The following is a 23129-nucleotide window of genomic DNA, read 5'->3' on the forward strand; positions in this document are numbered from 1 at the left end:
TTTCCATGTCTTCTTATTTGAGTAGACATATCATATCATAGTGAAAAGTCTAGTTTATCCTGTATGTGGAGACCTTCAAGTTACAATACAGCCCACTGCTTTAAGAGTTAAATGTGCACGTTAATGTTTTCTGTCGTGCCTTCTTTGCTGTGTAATGTTGTGGTGAAATGGTTAAATTCTGGACTGAGTTGTGAGTCATGCAGCAGGAGTACAGATGTGTGTCTTCCCCGCAGGTGGTAACACGGAGAGGAAGTGGAAGAAACCTTGGGACGCTCCCATAACTCAGGAGCAAGAATTACACCTTACTGGAACCTTGTGACTGACAGGTGGTGGTGACTGCAGGAACCAATTCAGGTGAACATTGTGTTTTGTTGCTACACTTGAGAATCCTCTATCCTAAATACAAAATTGGCAAACTTTTTTTTATTTTCTGGCCAATCCTGTTTACCTTGAGGGCATGACCTGTACTCTGCCAGAAACTTTATTCCCTGGCCAATTATTATTATTATTTTTTTTTTATATTACCTTGAGGGCATGACCTGTACTCTCAGAAAGATTGCCTGAAACTTTATTTCCTGGCCAATTATTATTATTTTTTTTATATTACCTTGAGGGCATGACCTGTACTCTCTGAAAGGTTGGCAAACAAAGATACTATTGACATGTCATTATGTTCAAGATTGTACACAAGATGGAATACTGAATGTTTATTGTTTTACTGTGAATGTTAAGTGAATAATAAATACACAACAGGATAATAAACATGGCACTTGTTTTCTTTATTACTGAAGTGCTGGAATGTACAAAACTTGTCTCAAGCCTGAATGAAGGTGGTGGTGGTGGTGGTGCTTGTTGAGTACAGAAGAGAGGGACTTCCTACATTCTTCCTTCCCAGACTGGAGTGGATTGGAGAACATTTGCAGCAGGGTCTTGGAGGAACAACACTTGCAAATTCTTGTGTCTTTGTGTCAACTTGAGTGAGGAGCAAACTCTTCCTGGTGAAACTGCCCACAACTCTTGTGCCTCTGCAGGTGTTGAATGAAGGTTGCCTGTCGGTCCTGCCATGACTTAAGGGAATTTCACGCGTTCTTCCTGCCGTCAACTGCTTGACAGTCTTCCTCCTGCTTAAAATTCTTGACACACTCTTCTTATTGCAACTTGACTCTTCCTTGATTGCAATGAAAACTCTTGTACCAGGACCTCTGTTTTGTCCTGACAATACTTAACACCTCTTGTAGGGCTTGAAGGCTTGAAGGTCGTGATGCTCGGCCTCTCTTCCTGGTGAAGCTTGATTCCCCAATTGCAATGGAGTATGTCAGGCCCAGTGTGACAGCACTATTTGATAACCAGATGCCAATATTGCAGAAGCAGGTGCTGATAGAGATTCCTGCAGGCTGTTCATAGGATGGTGAAGTGGAAGCCACACACTTCACACCTGCAAGGAATACAGACCATTAGTTCCTAGACATGTGAAGCTTGTTGTATGTGCTGAGATTCCTTGTAATGACTTTTTGATAACTGATTCCCTACAAAACTCCAAACAAAAATAATAGGTCTCTCTTAGGCATAGGAGATGTGCCAAGATTCCCTAAAAAAACTAAGACTACACAAGAAATATCATAGGAAAACGGAAAAAGTTTGACAAGCATTGCACAAGCACTCTCAAACTAAATTTATCTGTGCTGTATACCTTTCACCTAACTCCTCTGACTATAAGAAATTCTTTGACTACTTAACTTCCAAAGTGGAGCACATTCTGACCCTCTTCCCTTTTGCAGAGATCTCCATTCTTGGAGAATTCAATGTTCACCACCAGCTTTGGCTTTCCTCTCTCCCTTCATTGACCATCCTGGTGAACTAGCCTTCAACTTTGCTATCCTCCACGACCTAGAGCAATTGGTGCAACACCCTACTCGTATTCCTGACCGTCTTGGAGATACGCCCAATATTCTTGATCTTTTCCTGACCTCTAATCTTTCTGCTTATGCTGTCACCCTTTCTTCTCCATTGGGCTCCTCCGATCACAATCTCATATCTGTATCTTGTCCTATCACTCCAATCCCTCCTCAAGATCCTCCTAAGTGAAAGTGCCTCTGGCATTTTGCCTCTGCTAGTTGAGATGACCTGAGGAGGTATTTTGCTGATTTTCCTTAGAATGACTACTGCTTCCATGTCAGAGACCCGTCTCTGAGTGCTGAGCGCATAATAGAGGTGATAGTGTCTGGCATGGAGGCGTATATTACTCACTCTTTTTCTCGACATAAACCTTCCAAACCTCGGTTTAACACAGCTTGTTCTCGTGCTATACATGATAGAGAGGTGGCCCACAAAAGGTACTTAAACCTTCCATCACCAGAATCTCATGCACTTTATATTTCTGCCCGGAACCATGCCAAGTCTGATCTCCAACTAGCCAAAAACTCCTTCATTGACAGTGTCAAAACCTTTCAAGATCTAACTCCCCTAGTGACTTCTGGCATCTAGCCTAAAATATCTCCAATAACTTTGCTTCTTCTTTCCCTCCTTTATTTCAATCAGATGGCACCACTGCTATCACATCCATTTCTAAAGCTGAACTCTTCGCTCAAACCTTTGCTAAAAACTCTATCTTGGATAATTCTGGGTTTGTTCCTCCCTCTCCCCCACCCTCTGACTACTTCATGCTACCTATTAAAATTTTTCGCAATGATGTTTTCCATGCCCTTGCTGGCCTAAACCCTCAGAAGGCTTATGGACCTGATGGGGTCCCTCCTATTGTTCTCCGAAACTGTGCCTCCGTGCTTGCACCTCGCCTAGTCAAACTCTTTCAGCTCTGTCTGTCAACATCTACCTTTCCTTCTTGCTGGAAGTTTGCCTACATTCAGCCTGTTCCTAAAAAAGGGTAACCATTCTAATCCTTCAAACTACCATCCTATTGCTCTAATTTCCTGCCTATCTAAAGTTTTTGAATCTATCCTGAACAGGAAGATTCTTAAACATTTATCACTTCACAACCTTCTATCTGATTGCCAGTATGGGTTCTGTCAAGCCCGCTGTACTGGTGATCTTCTGGCTTTCCTTACTGAGTCTTGGTCATCCTCTTTGAGAGATTTTGGTGAAACTTTTGCTGTTGCCTTGGACATATCAAAAGCTTTTGATAGAGTTTGACACAAAGCTTTGATTTCCAAACTACCCTCCTACGGCTTCTATCCTTCTCTCTTTAACTTCATCTCAAGTTTCCTTTCTGACCGTTCTATTGCTGCTGTGGTAGACGGTCACTGATCTAAATCTATTAACAGTGGTGTTCCTCAGGGTTCTGTCCTGTCACCCACTCTCTTATTATTCATTAATGATCTTCTAAACCAAACTTCTTGTCCTATCCATTCCTATGCTGATGATACCACCCTGCACTTTTCCACGTCTTTTCATAGACGTCCAACCCTTCAGGAAGTAATCATTTCACGCAGGGAAGCCACAGAACGCTTGACTTCTGATCTTTCTAAAATTTCTGATTGGGGCAGAGCAAACTTGGTATTGTTCAATGCCTCAAAAACTCAATTCCATCTATCAACTCAACACAACCTTCCAGACAACTATCCCCTCTTCTTCAATGACATTCAACTATCCCCCTCTTCTACATGGAACATCCTCGGTCTGTCCTTTACTTACAATCTGAACTGGAAACTTCACATCTCATCTCTAGCTAAAACAGCTTCTATGAAGTTGGGTGTTCTGAGACGTCTCCGCCAGTTTTTTTCACCCCCCCCAGCTACTAACTCTGTACAAGGGCCTTATCCGTCCATGTATGGAGTATGCTTCACATGTCTGGGGAGTTCCACTTGTACCGCTCTTTTAGACAGGGTGGAATCAAAAGTTTTTCGTCTCATCAACTCCTCTCCTCTAACTGTCTTCAGCCTCTCTCTCACCGCCGCAATGTTGCATCTCTAGCTGTCTTCTACCGCTATTTTCATGCTAACTGTTCTTCTGATCTTACTAACTGCATGCCTCCTCTCCTCCCATGGCCTCGCTGTACAAGACTTTCATCTTTCTCTCACCCCTATTCTGTCCACCTCTCTAACGCAAGAGTTAACCAATATTCTCAATCATTCATCCCTTTCTCTGGTAAACTCTGGAACTCCCTGCTTGCTTCTGTATTTTCACCTTCCTATGACTTGAATTCCTTCAAGAGGGAGGTTTCAAGACACTTATCCACCAATTTTTAACTACTGGTTTGGAGTCTTTTATGGGACTGCCATTTCAGTGGGCATTTTTTTTATTGGATTTTTGTTACCCTTGGTCAGTGTCCTTCCTACATAAAAAAAAAAAAAAAAAATGTGAGAACTGTGCCGAGATTTGATATGAAATGTGTCTAAATTCCATACTGTCACATTCAAGAAACGAAAATTGAAAGAAAGGAAAGCACCGGGTAGAGAAAATCTGAAAAGTACGGCAGTATAACGTTTGAAGCCAAGAAATGTGTTTAATAAATATGTCCCTATTATAATTTAAAAGCAAAAATTTGAAGAATTATGTAGAGTAGAAGAAAACACCAGATAGAAGAAATCTGCATGGCATCACAGAAATTTCAATGACACCACAATATATACACAAGTATAAAAGATGAACCTGATTAAAAAATTGCTATCTCTGCACTCATGAAAAACACAAATAAAAATTTAAAATTTGAAAAGAAGTCATTTTAAACTTTGGCCCATACCTTTTATTAGTTTTATTCATAGACAGTTTATGGTTGCAGAAATACAACAATTTTAAGTGTAGTCCATCTTTTTGAAACCCACTATATAAAGAAAAGGTCAGATAAGGGAAAGAATTTTGAAGCCAAATACATGAGCAAATATAGTACAAGAAAATATTTATCAGATGAATAACAAATTAGGAAGATAACTATTTGAAATAAGCCAACTTTGAGGTGAACTGGGTAAAAAAAAAAAATAATAAAAATAAATAAAAATCTAGTTTAATAGAACAAAGCAGCAATAGAAAAGTCTAATGCAAATTTAGAATGTAAATGTGTGTGTGTGTGTGTGTGTGTGTGTGTGTGTGTGTGTGTGTGTGTGAGAGAGAGAAGGGGTTATGTCTTTTTTGAGTGCATGACCATTCTTTTGGCTGCCTGACTAGGTTTTTGAGTGCATCACCAGTTTTTTTAAGTCATCAGTTTTTTGAGTGCATCACGAGTTTTTTTTTTTTTTGAGTGCACCACCAGGTTTTTGAGTGTCACCAGATTTTTTGAGTGTCACCATTTTTGAGTGTATCACCAGTTTTTTTGAGTGTCACAAGATTTTTGAGTGCATCACCAGTTTTTTTGAGTGTCATTAGTATTTTGTGTGTGTGTGAGCGCGTGGGTGTGTGTGAGCGCGTGGGCGTGTGTGAGCGCGTGGGCATGAGAGTGCGTGGACATAAAAGTACGTGGGTGTGCGAGTGCGTGGGTGTGCGAGTGCGTGAGTGTGCGAGTGCGTGGGTGTGAGTGTGTGGGCGTATGTGTGAGCGTGCGTGGGTGTGGATGTGCGTGGGTGTGCATATACCGTTACTAAAGGTAGGTAGGTGTGTGTGTGTGTGTGTGTGTGTGTGTGTGTGATAATGAATAAGGGAAATAATGACCAATCGTAGTTAACAAGCCAACTGCCACTCAGCACAGCGAATAAGCAGAGGGACCACAAAATAGCAGCCACGGACACACCAATCCAACATGATTTTACGTGCTTATATAATATAATCTCAAATTCACTTCCTTAATTATCACCTCAGTAAGCTTAATCAGACGTCAATCACCTGGACAAACAAGCAACCAACTTACCATCTGATCAGCATACTTCTCTCACCTGACAAATTAAATAACGTCACCTGCAGTCTAATCACCCTGGCAGCTTATTCCCTCGCAAATTGCTAAACTTCTATAACTTCCCATCTCTCACCTGATAAGCTTAACTACGTCACTTTGCCAGTGTTGTAATCACCATCTGTTCAACCTAATCACACCTACCCAACCTCACCTGGTCAACCTATATCAGCTCAGCCTAATCACATTACCTAACATGGCTTATCTAATCACCAAACATGGACAAACCTACCCATCCTTATTCTCACCTATTCATCCTTATCATTCATAATCTCATAGGTTACGCCTCAATTCCACCCACTGAATAATAATCTAACAATCTTCCTATTACCAAACTCTTACCTTCACTCCTTCACCGCCTCCTTCAGCCTTCCGCCACAAGACCACCGCACCTCGACGTCTCTCGCTGCGAGTCGTGGAAGGGGCCGAGCGGGGACGCCAGGCTGGAGGAAAACGAGACAATGATCCCTATTCTGAAACACTTCTGCGCCGCACCTCCACTAAACTGATAAGACTCTAAATGAAGTTGCACAGGTTTTCAAAAGATGTTTTTATGGTTCTAGTGACAGATTAACACGATTTCTATATTATTAACAGGAGAAATGCATTTAAAACCCGGCTATTCAGAACCTGTCATCATTTGGTATGGGACTCGTTGGTGTGCTGCTATGCGTGTAGCTGACGTGAAGAACAGACGGCTGCATTGTCGCAGCCTCGGAGGTGCCACTTAATCTTATTTTTTGCAGGCTGTGGAATATTGCAGTATCTTATAACAAGACAAATGGTATTAAAAAGCATGTGATTTACCAATAAGCATTACACGACAACATTATTGCGGTGATTATAAGTACTCCTTTAAAATGCTAAGTGGCATCATCACTCAGCTGTTTTCAAGGTCGCTCGGACTCGGTGCCCTCCTCCGCTCCTCCCTCGCTTCGATGATGCCACGTAGTATTTTACAGGAGAGAGAGAGAGAGAGAGAGAGAGAGAGAGAGAGAGAGAGAGAGAGAGAGAGAGAGAGAGAGAGAGAGAGAGAAGCTAAGCATTAAGAAGCTGTTTCATTATCATTTCCTACGAGGCTGTTTCTTACTACGCTCCTTCCCCGACGTGCGCGCGTGTGTGTGTGTGTGCTTATTTGTATAGCAGTATGTCGTTCTATGTAAGCTCGTTTTAAGCGGGCGTACGTTTGGTTTAATTAAATGCCAATAAACACCAATATCACTGTAATAAAAAAAAAAAAAAGAACGCAGATATCAAACACTACTGAGAGAGAGAGAGAGAGAGAGAGAGAGAGAGAGAGAGAGAGAGAGAGAGAGAGAGAGAGAGAGACTGTATATTGAATCAAAACTCCAACCGCCAGAGTCTGAAGATAAATCAACATAATAATTTTTGGGCAAGTCAGCAGACAAACCTCGCAGCCTTCATCACACTACCATTGGGTGACACCGCGCTTCGTTAGTGCCACACAAAGCTGTTCTGGGAAGGAGTGGCACGTTTGCAAGGCGTGGCACTGGTCACTACAACGTCGCCACACATTTAGGGAAGTACTCTAGTGATACGAAATAAAAAAAAAGTCTGGATAACTGTGAAGGGTAGACAATGTATGCTTCCTTTTTTTCTTTTGATACTGTTCATTTTGTCTGCCTGGGTGAGTAATGTAATAATTTCACCATGCTGTCATTGAACCCCTGGGCAATAATAAGACTGGAATAATAAGAGTGCTACTGTGAAGGAAAAATATAATGATTCTTTTTTTTTTTCTATCAGTTTTGTTCAACATCGGGTTTTTTTTTTTTTTTTTTTTGGGGTGGGTGGGTGAGCAATGTAATGATTTCACTAAACTACGGTGAAGTACTCTAGTGATCTGGAATGATAAGGCTGTCTGGATGGCACTGTGAACGGAGGAGAACAATGTATATTTTTCCTTTAAATTTTGTTCCATTTCGTCTGTTTTTTATTTATTGATTTATTTTCTTTTATGTAGGAGCGAAGTAATAATGCTTACGTGTTGTGCCGCACGGTGCACTGCCCAGGAATGTAGTACGTGTAATGTAGCAACAGCTGACCCTTCTATGCCTCAGCCACGGTTATAAAAATGAAAGGATACTCTGGGCACAAACACCACCTGTCGCCAGTGTTACCTGATGACACTTGAAGGTGGTGAGTTGATGAATGTATCTCCACTTGGCGGGAACTGTCCGTTGTGTGTCGTGTAGAGAGAGAGAGAGAGAGAGAGAGAGAGAGAGAGAGAGAGAGAGAGAGAGAAAGCTTTTCGTCTCATCAACTCCTCTCCTCTAACTGACTGTCTTCAGCCTCTCTCTCACCGCCGCAATGTTGCATCTCTAGCTGTTTTCTACCGCTATTTTCATGCTAACTGCTCTTCTGATCTTGCTAACTGCATGCCTCCCCTCCTTCCGCGGCCTCGCTGCACAAGACTTTCTTCTTTCTCTCACCCCTATTCTGTCCACATCTCTAACGCAAGAGTTAACCAGTATTCTCAATCATTCATCCCTTTCTCTGGTAAACTCTGGAACTCCCTACCTGCTTCTGTATTTCCACCTTCCTATGACTTGAATTCCTTCAAAAGGGAGGTTTCAAGACACTTATTCATCAATTTTTGACCACTGTTTTGACCCTTTTATGGGACTGGGATTTCAGTGGGCATATTTTTTTTATTGGATTTTTGTTGCCCTTGGCCAGTGTCCTTCCTACATAAAAAACTCTCTCTCTCTCTCTCTCTCTCTCTCTCTCTCTCTCTCTCTCTCTCTCTCTCTCTCTCTCTCTCTCTCTCTCTCTCTCTCACACACACACACACACACTAGAAAATGAATGAAGGTTTAGGAGTGAGGCGTAAGATTAAAGGAGCGACTAAAATCAAGGAACGAAGGTCCTTTGACAGCCTTAGAAAATTGCATCATACAGCAAAGTTACAACACAGACCAGAGAAGTTTCCGTGTCACACTCAATAGAACCTGTGTCTATGAAGGAGTGACTCACCCCAGTGCTGCAAGAAAATTATGCCTCTTCATCCGGTACCACCAAAACACTAAACAAGAGGACATAGAAACCTGTGTAAAAAAAAAAAAAAAAAAAAAAATCTTTATAAATTACCTGTTCTGTCTGATTATGACCAACTCACTGTTCCACATATTTCACAAACTGCTGTGTGGAATTGTTTTGCGAACAGTGAGCAAAGGTGTTAGCAGCCTTGTCCCTATGATTTCTGAGTGTTTGCGTCTTAAGCCTCACTGCTGACTATACCCCCTCCGCCCCGAAAGTGATGTAAAATTGAGAAAACTCTAACCTGATGGAATTACAGTAGAATTGCAAAGGACAGGAGTCACTGAGGAAGATGCAAGGGATAGAAACAACTGGAGGAGATTGGTACATGGCGATAACCCATGACACCAGGGAAACTGCCAAAGACGACACAGTGAGTGGGGCGTCGGGCCTGGTGGCAAAGGCGAGAGGCGAGTAGTGGGCGGAGCAAAAACCCTCACCACCTGCTCCCCACTGATTGGATGGCAGCTTCAAATACATAACAAGGTAATTCTATTTTCCCTGCAGGCGCCCTGAACTCCTGCCAAAGCCTTATTTGCACTAGGATTTAGAGATCTTTAAGCTGGAAACAGGAGGCCACATTCTCTAGAATTTCCGAGAGGACACAGCCGCTTCAGCGATCAGCCCACCAGCATCTGTGCATTCCGCGGCTGTGTGCTGTGTGGTTGTACTGCTGTGTGGCTGTGTGGCTGTGTGACTATGTGCTGCGTGGCTGTGTGTTGTGTGGCTGTGCTGTGCTGTGTGTGTGTGTGTGTGTGTGTGTGTGTGTGTGTGTGTGTGGGTGGTCGAGTGGCTGTGTGCTGTGTGGCTGTGTGGGTGTGTGCTGTGTGTTGTGTGTTGTGTGGCTGTGTGCTGTGTGGATTTGTGTTGTGTGGCTGTGCTGTGTAGCTGTGCTGTGCTGTGTGTGTGTGTGTGTGTGTGTGTGTGATTGAGTGTGTGTGTGTGAGTGTGTGATTGAATGGCTGTGTGCTGTGTGGCTCTGCCTTTGTGGCTGTGCTGTTTGGCTGTGTTGAACAGCGGCTCCTGTTGCTGCTGCTGCCGCTGCTATTACTACTCGTGTTGCAAAGTTTAAAATAAAAACTATCACTGAGAATCCAGAAACACGAGCGTGAGGCCAGTACAACAGTTATCCGTGTGTGTGTGTGTGTGTGTGTGTGTGTGTGTGTGTGTTTCCAGAGCTGTGCATTCAGGTCACTTTATCTGTGACAATTAGAAAAAAACAAAAAATTACTATCTCGGCGGGAAGCACTCAGAGATTATAAATTGCGATACACAAACTCAAATCTTTCAGATGTTCACATTATATATATATATATATATATATATATATATATATATATATATATATATATATATATATATATATATATATATATATATATATATATATATATATATATATATATATATATATGGAGAGAGAGAGAGAGAGAGAGAGAGAGAGAGAGAGAGAGAGAGAGAGAGAGAGAGAGAGAGAGAGAGAAATGAATCAGAAATGAGACATGCATGAACCAGCAATGAAACATGAGTGAGGAAGGAGTTTAAGCAGAGGTGACCCAGGAGTGAGACAGTACAGGGCAGAGTGACGCAGAAATGATGGGGGTGTTGGAAAGGTGAGGCAGGGTAAGGTAGGGTTAGTCTGAAATGGAGACGAGGCAGGAGATAAGCAGGAAAGGACAGATGGAAGCAGGAGAGTGGCAGCACCAGACAGTAGTAGTACCTCTTCTTCTTCTTCCTTAACTAATACTCCTGGCAAACCGCCTTTCGCTGCACACCAGACACTGGGTATATGGTGGTCTTCATATTATTAAGTGGACGCCGTATGGAAGTAATCAGTAACCTCTCCCTCTTCCTCCTCTTCCCCGGATACATCTTCACCAGAGACATGGAGACCAACACTCATGTAATAGGACAGGGATGGGGCAACGTGAATAGGAATGGACGGAACGTGGGGCAACAGTCCCTCGCCACTCACGCGGTGTGCTGTCCTGCCCTCTCCCTGGAATGTCAACAGTAATTAAGGACCACAAAATATTACAAGCAATTCAACATAATTTTCTCCCTGCTGTTGGATTCGACGTCGTCTACGTGGTCGATCATAATTAACTCTTTGACTGGTAATGACAGGCACTTGTTACTTCATTTCAGTAAGCCTTCATGATTTAACTGTGGAAAGTGTCAAACTACAAGCGGTAGAAAGTCTGAAATGCTGTGTCACTCCCTTAGATGTCATTGGTGTGTCTCCAGATCACATATTCATCTAGAGTGGTAGATGAATGGAATGGACTCAATAATCAGATTGTTAGTGCTGAATCATTAGGGAGCTTTAAAAGATCAGACAAATTTATGGATGGAGATGATAAATGGAAATAGGCAGATGTGTTTCATACAGGGACCGCCATGTGTAGGCCTGATTGCTTCTCGCAACTTCCCTGATTTTCTTTTGCTCTTATGTTCTCATACACAACAGATGTGGACATACCATTTCAATATAACCTACAATGACCTAACCTATCATTTGCTTGAACTTGAAGAGATGGCAAAGATGTTAAATGGTTTAAACTGAATATGCTAAAATATGAGAAAATAAGCCACTTGTGAATGGAGCAGCGCAAAGCAGTGAAGGAGATTTTCTCGTGAACCAGTAAGGAGATGCCTGGAGGTGTTGTACATGTCTTTGAGTAGAGAGACTGGTGCAGAGTGACAAAGTTTAGCCACCTTAGTTATATTCCGGGTGGATTGTGTTAAGATGAGCTAGGTTAGATTACATTGTTTTAGCTTAGTTATCTTAACCTAGATTAGATAACTTAGGTTAGTTTGGTATGACAGTTTAATTTAGCTTATTTTAAATCGTATTACCCAAGCTAGATTTGGATTATATAGATTCAAAGAGGGCAACTCAGAAACTAAGGTGGCTGGTCTTCCATGTCATTCCGAGTGTTTATTAAGAAATTAAAAATAATAAGAAGAAAAGAAGACAAATGGACTTTAGCACCTATTGATAAGCAAGAGGCGTGGAAAGCTGTTCACCTCCCCGACACCTGACGCGACCCCACTTCCATAATGCACTGCAGGTTGTCCTAAAGAGGATGAAGTAACACTTGTGAACACGCTGTTGTAAGGAAGGTCAAGTAACAAGACGATAAAGACGATTGTGCATTTTTCTGGTTCCTCATCATTATCCCCTCAAAATTTACATACTAATCCCAAAACATACATCACCGCCAGAATAGAAACTACTGCCATAAAATATCAAGGTGTCGACAGAATACATAACAGAAAAGAACGAGCGCTGCATTGCTCATCACTTTCAACGAAATATGTGTAAGAGCAAATCTCCTGCGTATACACGAGTTTATCCCAGATATTGCATCAGATGAACGGCTCCTATGCAGCCCACGTATCCTCGGCGCCGCGTGGCCTACCAGCCTGCACTGTCCGTCAGCCAGTCACTGCAGCAGGAGGAGAAAGACTGGCAGCAAGAAAGACAGGGAGGCAGACAGGCAGAGCATTATCCTGTCCTAATTGGAAGGATCGGCGTGGCGGAAGTAGCCTTTTCATTCACTATCCTACATGTGTTAGTTCAATATAGTGCAATTCAACACAAACAGCACAACAAAGGCTAGAGAATCTGTACTGTTTGTTCTGCCGCGGTGTTTTCTTGTGCGTGCATTGCGTCTGTACTCCGCGAACTGGCGATGAGATACAAATGGCGCAAGGAGGAGGATTACCACAAGGCTGCGCGCTGGAAGGTAATGTGACTGGTGTTAACGTCACCTCTGCACTTTGCTCCTTGCACTCCCGCGTACAATGGCCGCGCTTACCCTCACAATATTACGGTGAATTAGCGCATGTGTGTGTGTGTGTGTGTGTGTGTGTGTGTGTGTGTGTGTGTCGCCGCGGTACAGGAGTGGTTTCAACGGGGAAAATAATATAATGAAGAAGAAGAAGAAGAAGAAGAAGAAGAAGAACTACAATGACGACGACAACAACAACAACAACAATAACAACAACAATGACAAGAACAAGAAGGAAATGATGACGATGATGATAATGCTAACAGCTATACAAAACAGAGCACATGAACATAAATCATCGTATTAATTCATAAATTCTTTTGCAACCGATGTGCACATGAACAGAAAGGAAGAACAAGCAGCAGTAGATCTATTGACCCTCAGGCGCCTGTTTGTAATAATCTGCTCTCTCCAAAGTAAGAAACGTAGCGTAGTTAAGGCGAAGGCTGTGAGGTTATTGATCGTCTCCATGAAGCATAACAACACACAGTATGCACACTCTTACGTACCATATCGGATATTCATACGTACTACATCTTATAAGACGCAGCACGTGTCCTAATCCCCTATGGTCGTACTGAACGCGCGGGTTTATCAACGTGAATTACAACCACGATACATGCAAGTTGTGTTCACAGTGGACACTTCAGCACGCGACATTCCTGCCTCCATTCTCACGCGCGTCCCTCTCCTTTCATTAATTTGACGTCAGCCTGAGGTAAGACTGAATATACTCGCACACTCAAGGTTCCCAGCACTAAATTAAAAGATTACGCACCGGGCAAGGTTGTGAGTCGACTGAACAAGGCGACAAAAGTGTACAGTTGTTAAAGTGAGTGCGGGAGCTGTTGGTTAAAGAGATTTATGGGTAGTAATGCGAGGTGGATATAGACAAACATGTTTTATACAGAGACAGCCACTGATAAGTCTACAGGCAGGCTTCGTGCAGTTTCATATATGGTCTTATGCACTAGAGTGAGTACTGGTGGTTGGTGAGGTCTGGTTGTGTGTGGAGGCATTTGGGCAAACTGAAGCCATCAAGTATTTGGTGGCACTGATTGGGAAGGGACGGAAGTGTTCGAGGGAAGGTGAAAGGGTAGCAGAGAGGAGAAAAACAGAAGGGAAAGGCAGTTACTGTTTTACGGCATCATGCAAAGCTGAAAACATTGTGTGCGGGAAGACATTTGAAGAGAAATATAGTTTTAAAGTAACATTTGTATATTTGCTGTGTTTGAAAAATTCCAGTTTGATGGTAAAAGGAACAGCGTGTTCAGTTCACACCCATCACTCGGTTCCAAGAGATCACGGGTTCGAATCCCAGGCAGAGAGGAGATAGATTATGTTTACCTGCTGTCACGCCGCAGTCTGTGTTCACCTGGGAAGAAACTCGTCATGCAAACCAGTGAAGCCGCAAATATATGCTATAGTCTCTCTTTCTGTTACCTCTAATATATATATACTGTTCTATACACTATTTTTTTTTATCTCATTTAACTTGACTATTTTCCTTGATATCGTTTCTTGTATTCCCTTTACTGTTACATTTAATTTACCTATTATTATTATTATCATTATTATTATTATTATTATTATTATTATTATTATTACTATATTTTTTGACGTCCGGGTCTCCTGCTCTATCAGGGGCAAGACGGTGCCTGCTAAAGAAGGACTTTGGTTTTTCCCACAGACATATTATAATAACAACAATAACAACAGCTTCCACAACAGCGTGCTAAAAGTAGTGAAGATACCCTGACTTAGATATAGTGTTCCTTGCATATGCGCCTCTCGTGTGTTGTTAAGGGATGGCAATGTAATCGATAAGTTTTCACCATATTTTTTCTGAATACAAAGAAAAATACCAGTGTGTTGAAATTATGTTCATGGAATGTATGTGGAGTAAGGGAAAAATTGAATGATCCGGAAATTCTTAAGTTCTTAATGCAATATGATCTGGTTTGGCTGTTAGAGGTTAAAAGTGCGTATGAAAAAAGCGTACCTGGTTTCTATATGTATAACAATAAGTCAAGAGTAGGCTGTAACAGAGGTGGTGTTATGTTGCTCATCAAATGTGCGTTGATGCAATATGTGACCAATGTAAACATGGAGGAAGATGACATGATATGGGTGAATTTATCGGTGTGTAAAGATGTGAAATTTGGTGGTGTTTATATACCTCCAGAAGACTCACTATATTGCGAAGCTTCACCGTTTCGAGCGTTAAGTGAGATGTGTTTGAACACTCGTGACGTAGTTGTTTTAGGTGATTTTAATGCACGAGTTGGATCACATGTGTTGTCGTGTGGTGATGGAAGTGTCTATAGATATGATGGTGTGAAGGATCCGGTAGTGAATAGTCACGGGCGTATGATGCGTAACATGTGTAGAAGTAACAATATGGTTGTGATGAATCACCTGAACAGAAAAGGAACTACCTTAGGAGGTGACTTATCTTTTAGAAGAGGATCAAGATGGACATCGGAGATTGACTTGTGCGTGGTTACTTCCGATTGCGTACGATTTGTCAGTTCGGTCGAGGTAAACAAGTCAGTTAAAGGTTCCGACCACGCCCCAATTTGCGTAGATCTCGCTACTAAAGAAATGACTCAAGTTTCCCCGACAGAGCTGTTAGAACGAGCTAACGGTCTGGATGAGTCATACCGAAGAATACGTGCAAACGAGTCGATGTGGAAAAGTCCAAGATATGACACCGTAAACTTACATGATTTCAGTACCGAATTGCTAAGTCTCGATCCACCGAATCCGGACGCTGTTAGTATTGAAAATATTTCTGAAGCCTTCAGATCGAGCAGTGAAATTATTCATGAAGCTGCTCGTAGGAACAGATGTGGACGTCTCGACCAGCAGGAAGAAACGTGGGACAGAACGTTGCCGCGCTGGAGAAGGATATTAGAAACAAATGATGCTAAGTTCATATGGAAGGCCATTAACTGGTCAGGGAATATTGATACGCACGAACACAGACAACCTGAAGACGATCAACTAAAGACCCATTTCGAGAGCTTGTTAAATAATGAGTGTCACACTAATAGTATTCGCACTGTATGTATAGATGACTCGACTCCAACGATACCCGTATTAGACGAACCTTTCACTGTACAAGAATTAGATAAAGTACTCAAGGATGTGAATGTTAGAAAAAGTTATGTTGGTATTTGTCCAGGAATTATGAGAGCTTTACCTGTTGACTGGATCATGTTCTTTTTACATATGTTTAACGTTGTTTTTCTTAATGTGTGTTATCCAGTTTCATGGAGTTGTAGCAAACTTTTTGTACTCTTCAAAGGAGGTAAAGACAGACTTGAATGTGGAAACTACAGAGGCATATCCATTATGAATACATTGGCAAAATTGTATGATTACTTAATTTTGAACAGATTAAAACTATGGACAAGTATTGATAAATGTCAAGCAGGTGCTCAAAGCGGTCGAGGATGTGTCGAACAAATAATGACGTTAAGATTATATTATGTGACCTGGCTAATTATAAGAAAAAGAAGCTGTATATGTTATTCATAGATTACAGCAAAGCATATGATAGAGTGCCTCGAGGTAAATTGCTTGAATTGCTTAAATCACGTGGTTGTGGTAAGGTTATGTTGCGTGCTATACAAGCTATGTATTCCTGTACTCAAAGTGTGTTACGTTCTGCAACTATTGATGCCACTGTTGGAGTCCGCCAAGGATCTCCATCGAGTTGTCTCTTATTCACCATATACATGGATGAGGTGGTTAGGATGATAAACAGGTGTGTAGATACTCGTACAGATGGATTCTTGGGGAAACTACATACGCTCCTTCTTATGGATGACATGGTAATACTAGCTACTTCTAAAGAAATGTGTGTGAGAAAGTTAACCGCAGTGTTGGATTATTGCCAAGAATATGGAATGGTACTTAATGAAAAGAAAACAAAACTTATGGTAGTGCGAGGTACAGATGAAGACAGATTGCCGCTAACTGTTCGTAACATCAAGATAGACTGTGTTCATAAGTATCTTTACCTTGGGGCATGGATTTGTGATGATGCAAAGATGAACACAGTATTGGACCTTCACGAAACCGTGAATGAGATGCAACTCAATAAATTTGCAATTTTTTGTGCAGCAAATAACATTATGCCATATACATACAAGCGCAAAGTATTTGATGCTGCTGTCACTTCTGCCCTTCTTTATAGCTCAGAAACATGGTTGACAAATAATCCTAGAAAGATAATTGTTCAATACAATAGAGCAGTAAAGAACTTGCTAGGGGTAAGGAAATTTACAAGCCCCGACATGTGTCTTATTGAATCAGGTATTCCACCTGTACTTGATGTCATAGCAAAAAGGAGAAGGAAATTTCTAGAATCAAAGTTAAGGGAACCGAACGTTGAAGAACCATTCTATGTTGCATTTGAGTTGTGCAGAGTAGCTAATACTCCAGGGTATCAATTTGTGATGAAGGCACTACAGTATAGAGATAACGTAAATCCACTGGATATAGTCAAAATAAACATTAGAGAAAAACCCGAGACGGCATCTAAGTATGTGGCGTACAGATCAGTAATTAACCCTGAACTATCAGTACATCCAGTTTATGTCAGCAATGAGTTTGTCCCGGACTACAAAAGGCAGGCCCTTACGAGGCTTCGACTAATGTCACATGATTTAAAAATTGAGACAGGTAGAAGGAATGGAATACCAGCAGAGTTGCGACTGTGTATGTGTGATAGTAATGCAGTACAAGATGAGTCTCATGTTTTGTTAAATTGTTCTTTGTCAAGGGACTGTAGGGCTAGATATAATATGTTGGATTTTAGTAGTTTTACCAGTTTAATGAAGTATAAGGGTAAATTAGGTACTTTATGTGATTATGTTTGCGATGTGTTAAAGCTTTACGGCTAAAATGTTCGTTTTTTTTTTAAAAGAAAGGGAGTTTGAATTTTTTATTAGGCACTTTATGTGATTATGTTTGGGATGTGTTAAAGCTTTACGGCTAAAATGTTCTTGTTTTTTAAAAGAAAGGGAGTTTGAATTTTTTTAGGAGTTAAGTTTGGAGAAAGTTTGTTTTTTGCAATGTGAATTGGTTAATTTTATCTGGACAGGATTTTTATTTGTAGCTCTTTTTATATGATATAATGATTTTAGTGAAATGATTTTTACTTTAAGCTCCTTGTAATCGCAAAAATTCTGTCAATAAACTATAATAATAATATAATCTTCCCTCACGGCTTTCCTGCCATTACGCACCCCCCCTCCCTCCCTGTACCATTAATCATCCCGTGTTGGTATTTCATAGATAACGCTTCGCCGAATTTGCTAACTGTATAGATATAACCCTGCTTAAGACACGCCATGTCGCCATGCTGACTCCCTCCCTCGTACGTGGCTCCCATCGCGTGATGCTCCGCGTCTTATATCTATTTTTATAAAGTGTGATAATGTGTACACAGGTTTTCACGAGACACTGTTGTTTTCGAGTGATTCTTGGACCTGACCTAACCTAATCTAACCTACCCTAACCAAACTAAACTAAAGAAAACAAAAGAAAACCAAATCTAGCCTAATCTAACTTGACCGACTCGAACCCAAACCAACCTCACCTAGTCTCGCTCAACTTGATCTAACCTAACCAAACCTAATCCAAACGAAACCTAATCTAACTTAACCAAACCAACCAAATTCAATCAAACACAACGAAACCTAACCTGAGAGAACTTAATGTACCCCAACCCTACCTAAGCCAAGTCAAACTAAACCACACACACACACACACACACACACACACTGTTTATTAGCGTAAGGAATAGGCCCATACATAAATGATAAGGGCTGAACTATACGGTATGACATATGAGAGAGAGAGAGAGAGAGAGAGAGAGAGAGAGAGAGAGAGAGAGAGAGAGAGAGAGAGAGAGAGAATCAGTGTGCCTTCTGCAGCTGTGGAGAAGGAAAGGAGGATGCAGGGGAGATGATGAAGAGGAGGAGGAGGAGGAGGAGGAGGAGAGAAAGGAATATGATGAATAACAATTAGAATAAAAAAGAAACGAATAAAACTGAGACAAAACAATAATAAACAGAAACAAACAAAACAAAGATAAACAAGAAATAAAACAGGAGGAAAATGACTAAAAAAAAAAACACTGAACATGGAAAATGATAAACCGTTAGAAAAATAAAAAGTATTATACACGTATAAAGGATTACACGTACCCACACACGCGCACACACACAGACATACATACAGACAAAGACACAGACACACACACACACACACACACACAGACCTAAATTTCTTGCTGTATTAAATTACCACTTAATTAAGAGGAAACATATATTCCATAACGAGAAGGGATAGACATTAGAACCACCACCACCACCACAGGACGATAAGGCAAGACATTTCACTAAATTCACATCAACACATATTGACTTTTTTGGTGGTGTTTTTATTCCATGGCATGTTCATATCAGTTTGTTATTCAGTGGAGTCTCTCTCCCTCTCTCTCTCTCTCTCTCTCTCTCTCTCTCTCTCTCTCTCTCTCTCGTAATTACAGTGAGATTTTATATATTATTTCTAAATTCTCCTTCGTAACGCCAGACCGCCTGCTGTTTTAACGTTGAGTTGAGAGAGAGAGAGAGAGAGAGAGAGAGAGAGAGAGAGAGAGAGAGAGAGAGAGAGAGAGAGAGTGGAGAAAGTATCGCGTTGAATGTCTCTCCCTCTCCCCTTCACACCAATTTTTTTTTTTCTCTCTCTCTCTCTCTCTCTCTCTCTCTCTCTCTCTCTCTCTCTCTCTCTCTCTCTCTCAACTCAAAAAACAAAAAACACAACTCTCACTGAGCCTATCCACTTTTCCTGTGTTTCCATCTTTCCACTTGTCGCGCGCGCGTGTGTGTGTGTGTGTGTGTGTGTGTGTGTGTTCCAGACTTCTTGATATGTCTTTCTCCTTTAAATACATTATCATTCTATGTACCTGCACATTTCATCTAGAGAGAGAGAGAGAGAGAGAGAGAGAGAGAGAGAGAGAGAGAGAGAGAGAGAGAGAGAGAGAGAGAGAGAGAATGGCAGGCAGTATGATATATAGAAACATAACAAGATAACACTAGAAACAATACCATATTAATAGATTTACTCTATTTAGAACAACCTCAACGTGCCCAAACACTAAGAAAGAGACGAAAGTTATTTATAGAAATAGAAGATTCTTTTGGCAAGGAACTGAGGTGAGAGGAAGAGCTCAAATCATGGAGAAAATACAAGAAATGAACTTGACCTTGAGGCTTCTGAGGGGTAAAGTCAGAGAGAGAGAGAGAGAGAGAGAGAGAGAGAGAGAGAGAGGAGTAGGTAGAACGTGACAAGGAATGTACATACACTTAAGCAAGGAGGATAGGGAGAATGTTATATTATAATTGTGACAAGGTGCTGAGTGAGATGAGAACAGTTGAAGGCAATAATAAGAAAAAAAGAAGCTAAGTGTAAGGTTTCCGAGAGTCAGTGTATCAAAACTCAAGTAAAAAGAAAAAAAATGTTTAACCAAGACAGAAAACATTTTTGGCAAGGAAAGTTGTGAGAGGACAGTTCATGGTGACGATAAGACAAAACAGCCTAACTATTAGGCTTCCCAGGGTCAAGGCCAGAGAGAGAGAGAGAGAGAGAGAGAGAGAGAGAGGTAGACAATATACCCAAACTCTAAAGAAGAAAGAAAAAAGAACCGTTTATCGAAATACAAGACACTTTTTGTAAGGAGCGTGGTGAGAAGAGGAGAGTCTATGACGACAATAAGATACATTATACTGATCACAAGGACTCCGAGGGTCAAGGCCAGAGAGACCAGGCAGAATATCGCCAGGAATAGTGGCAGCTTTCTGAAACACTTCGTTGTCTCAATAGGACTATGTTCACTTGCCGAGAGAAAAACCTCGCTGCCCACAAGGCTTCCGAGGGTCAAGGCCAGAGAGAGCGGGTAAAACAACAGCAAAGAGAGTGACCGCGTTCTGAATCACTTTGTTCTCTCATCGCAGCGATCACTGGCCACGAAAACTTAGTCGAATTCTCATGGGTATTTTTTTTTTTTTATCATTGATGATACAGACTACTTGTTGACAGAGCATTTGACTCATGAAAACATCCTTGAAGTCCACAACAGTTTTCATTAGACTCCGTGAAAATTAATCGAAGAGGAGTACAGGGGTGTTTAAGAACGCTGCTCCAGGAACATATTTAATGAAAGAGTAAGGATATATTGACAAAAAAAAAAAAAAAAAAATAGAACTGTCCAATGTTTAATTTCTCAAAAATCTGATAGGCAAGTTTAAAGTTATCAGACAAGGAGTGAATGAAAAAGTGTAATATGATAGGGAGAAAATACTAAGGGATGTAAACTTTCCCAGTCATGTGAAAAAAGAGTAAAAGAACAAATTAATGAAAAAAAAAGAAAATTGTTGTAGATGTCGTTGGTTTGGCGTCACACATCACAAAGGATTTATTGACAAGATTTCCATTACTGCCTGGTGGTAAATACTGTGACAGTCGATGACGTGTATTCTAGCGAACAGAGCGTGTACTAATGCTTTCCACTTCAGAAACTAAATAGTCAGTGGAGACGTGGAGACAAATTCCCTTGGTTATACTTTTTTTTTTTTTTTTTTTTTGCTAGATGTGGAGGTGGACACTAAAATAATACAGTCAGTAGAAGAGAAGAGAGAAATTGATTCGGTATATAACCCAGTCTCTTTTCGCCGCTGTTAGTGAGAATGGTGGTAGACAATGAAATTAAATAGTCAGTAGAGCTGTAGGCTACACCCCCAACTCGGACCATCACCAACTCGGCCCTGGTCTATACTAACTCGGACCACGATAACCATCTCGGACCACCAACTTGGACCATGTTTAAAAGTTAAATAATAATTCAGCAGCTCAAAATTGACTTATTTCACGATAAAATACAATTAAAATTATGCTCTAAAAACATGCAAAAGTCAGTAAAATACAATTAAAATTGTAGTCTAAAAACATGCAAAAGTCAGTTTAGAAAATAAAACTAGAGTATTTCATGAAAAATCAAGTCATTACATATTCACAGCAATATGATGAGAGGCAGCTTTCAGTAAGCTTTTTGCTGTTCTAGTGCCCAGAGAAAATTCCTCCCAAAGCATGACTAGTCGTCCGTGTTTTGTATATTTATTTTTTTGGTGACGCCAACACCTTTCCATCATTTATAAACTTTACATGAAGCGTTACAAGTGTGTGTGTGTAGTAGGGTTATTAAAGTATAGAAGTTCAGTTGGCCTTGACGTGCTTTCATATTAAGTCTGTAATGCCATCCTTCAACGTCATTGTTAGTTCTTACACTTCGATCAAATACCCACCAAACTTTGGGAGGCCACATTTCTGACGTAATCCATGTACTGTTTATGTACTCTAAATAAGAGTGGTTGTGACCCAGCTGCTTTTCTACAGAATCTTATAAAAAGTCCTTCTATGTGATCATCAGGTACATACGGCAGAGAAAACAGCTGTCTTACAAATTTGTAGGTTTTGCTATCATGTGTGTAAGCAGACTGGAGGCCAAGAACTTGCGCCTTCCTCCAAACTGCTTCTCCCCAGTGAAATGCACAACCACGCATAACTACATGTGGGAAAACTTCTGGGATAGCACGCCAAATACTTTGTTCAAAATCAAGGATAACTTCTTTTACTTTTAATTGTCCATCTAAAATTTCTTTGAGTTTACTAAAAATTATCCTATAATCTTTACATCTCTTACCCGACATTAACACAAACAACAGAGGCGTTTGTTTTACGTTACCATCGCACTTCATAAATGCGTGAATACTAAAAAGCTGGGTAATGGGTCGCCTCACTACTTTAAAAGTTCCATCAACATACCAGTTTCTTGCTTTAGCAAGTAACTGAAGCTGTTCTTGTGTTGCAAACAATAGGTGGCGTCTGTCTCCTATACTTATATCTGCTTTAAGAAATTTAGGTGGAATGTGCTCCTCACTAATACAAAAAGTTAGGTCACTGGGCTCAGCAGGTCTGTTAGCTCGCCGCTTCCTGTTTGCTTGGCGAGCTAGATTCACCGGTGCAGGTAGCGAGGCAGTAGGCTTTGTTGGTTCAACGTGCTCAAGAAGCACTTCCTCCACGATTTCTAAAGCTGGGCGAAATACAGCATCCATTGCTTTGTCTTTAATTAACTTTGAAACCATGCTTGTAGTCAAAGGGCATGCTTCCGGTGGGTGTGAATGTTCATTGGCTCCTCTGATAAACACTCCGTTCACTTCCTTTACCATCATGTTACAGGTAACCTTTTTATTACGTACGCACTGCACAGCGCCAATGAACACCAACATTTGTTTTTCTTTTAAATGTGTATGAAAATCGTAGACTGTCCACAAGTTTCTGCTTGCCCCTTTGTGAAGATGCAC

The 23129-nt window shown here is 41.0% G+C and overlaps 2 protein-coding genes across 17 annotated transcripts in view; one reads left to right on the forward strand and one right to left on the reverse strand.

The window, feature by feature from the left end:
* The window catches only part of LOC135094164 (ran-specific GTPase-activating protein-like), a 111208-nt gene extending 110442 nt beyond the window's left edge, over positions 1-766 (forward strand). For all 6 annotated transcript variants that reach the window (XR_010263646.1, XR_010263643.1, XR_010263644.1 and 3 more), the window contains one exon: positions 234-766. The gene's annotated coding sequence lies outside the window, so the exon portion shown is untranslated. The remainder of the gene's footprint in view (positions 1-233) is intronic.
* Positions 756-23129, reverse strand: part of LOC135094162 (uncharacterized) — a 120898-nt gene continuing 98524 nt past the window's right edge. For 7 of the 11 annotated variants that reach the window (XR_010263638.1, XR_010263634.1, XR_010263635.1 and 4 more), the window contains 3 exons: positions 10617-10895; positions 6179-6279; positions 756-1435 (listed from right to left, as the gene is read on the reverse strand). Coding sequence is in view for 2 of the 11 variants with exons in the window: in XM_063994006.1 (XP_063850076.1) it covers positions 10704-10895 (192 nt within the window). In the remaining 9 variants the exon portion in view is untranslated. Of the gene's footprint in view, positions 1436-6178; positions 6280-6479; positions 6584-10616; positions 10896-23129 lie in introns of those variants that run through there. The other 4 variants (XR_010263639.1, XR_010263636.1, XR_010263642.1 and 1 more) reach the window with 2 other exon arrangements.

Source organism: Scylla paramamosain, chromosome 44, assembly GCF_035594125.1.
Source record: "Scylla paramamosain isolate STU-SP2022 chromosome 44, ASM3559412v1, whole genome shotgun sequence".
Lineage (NCBI taxonomy): Eukaryota > Metazoa > Arthropoda > Malacostraca > Decapoda > Portunidae > Scylla > Scylla paramamosain.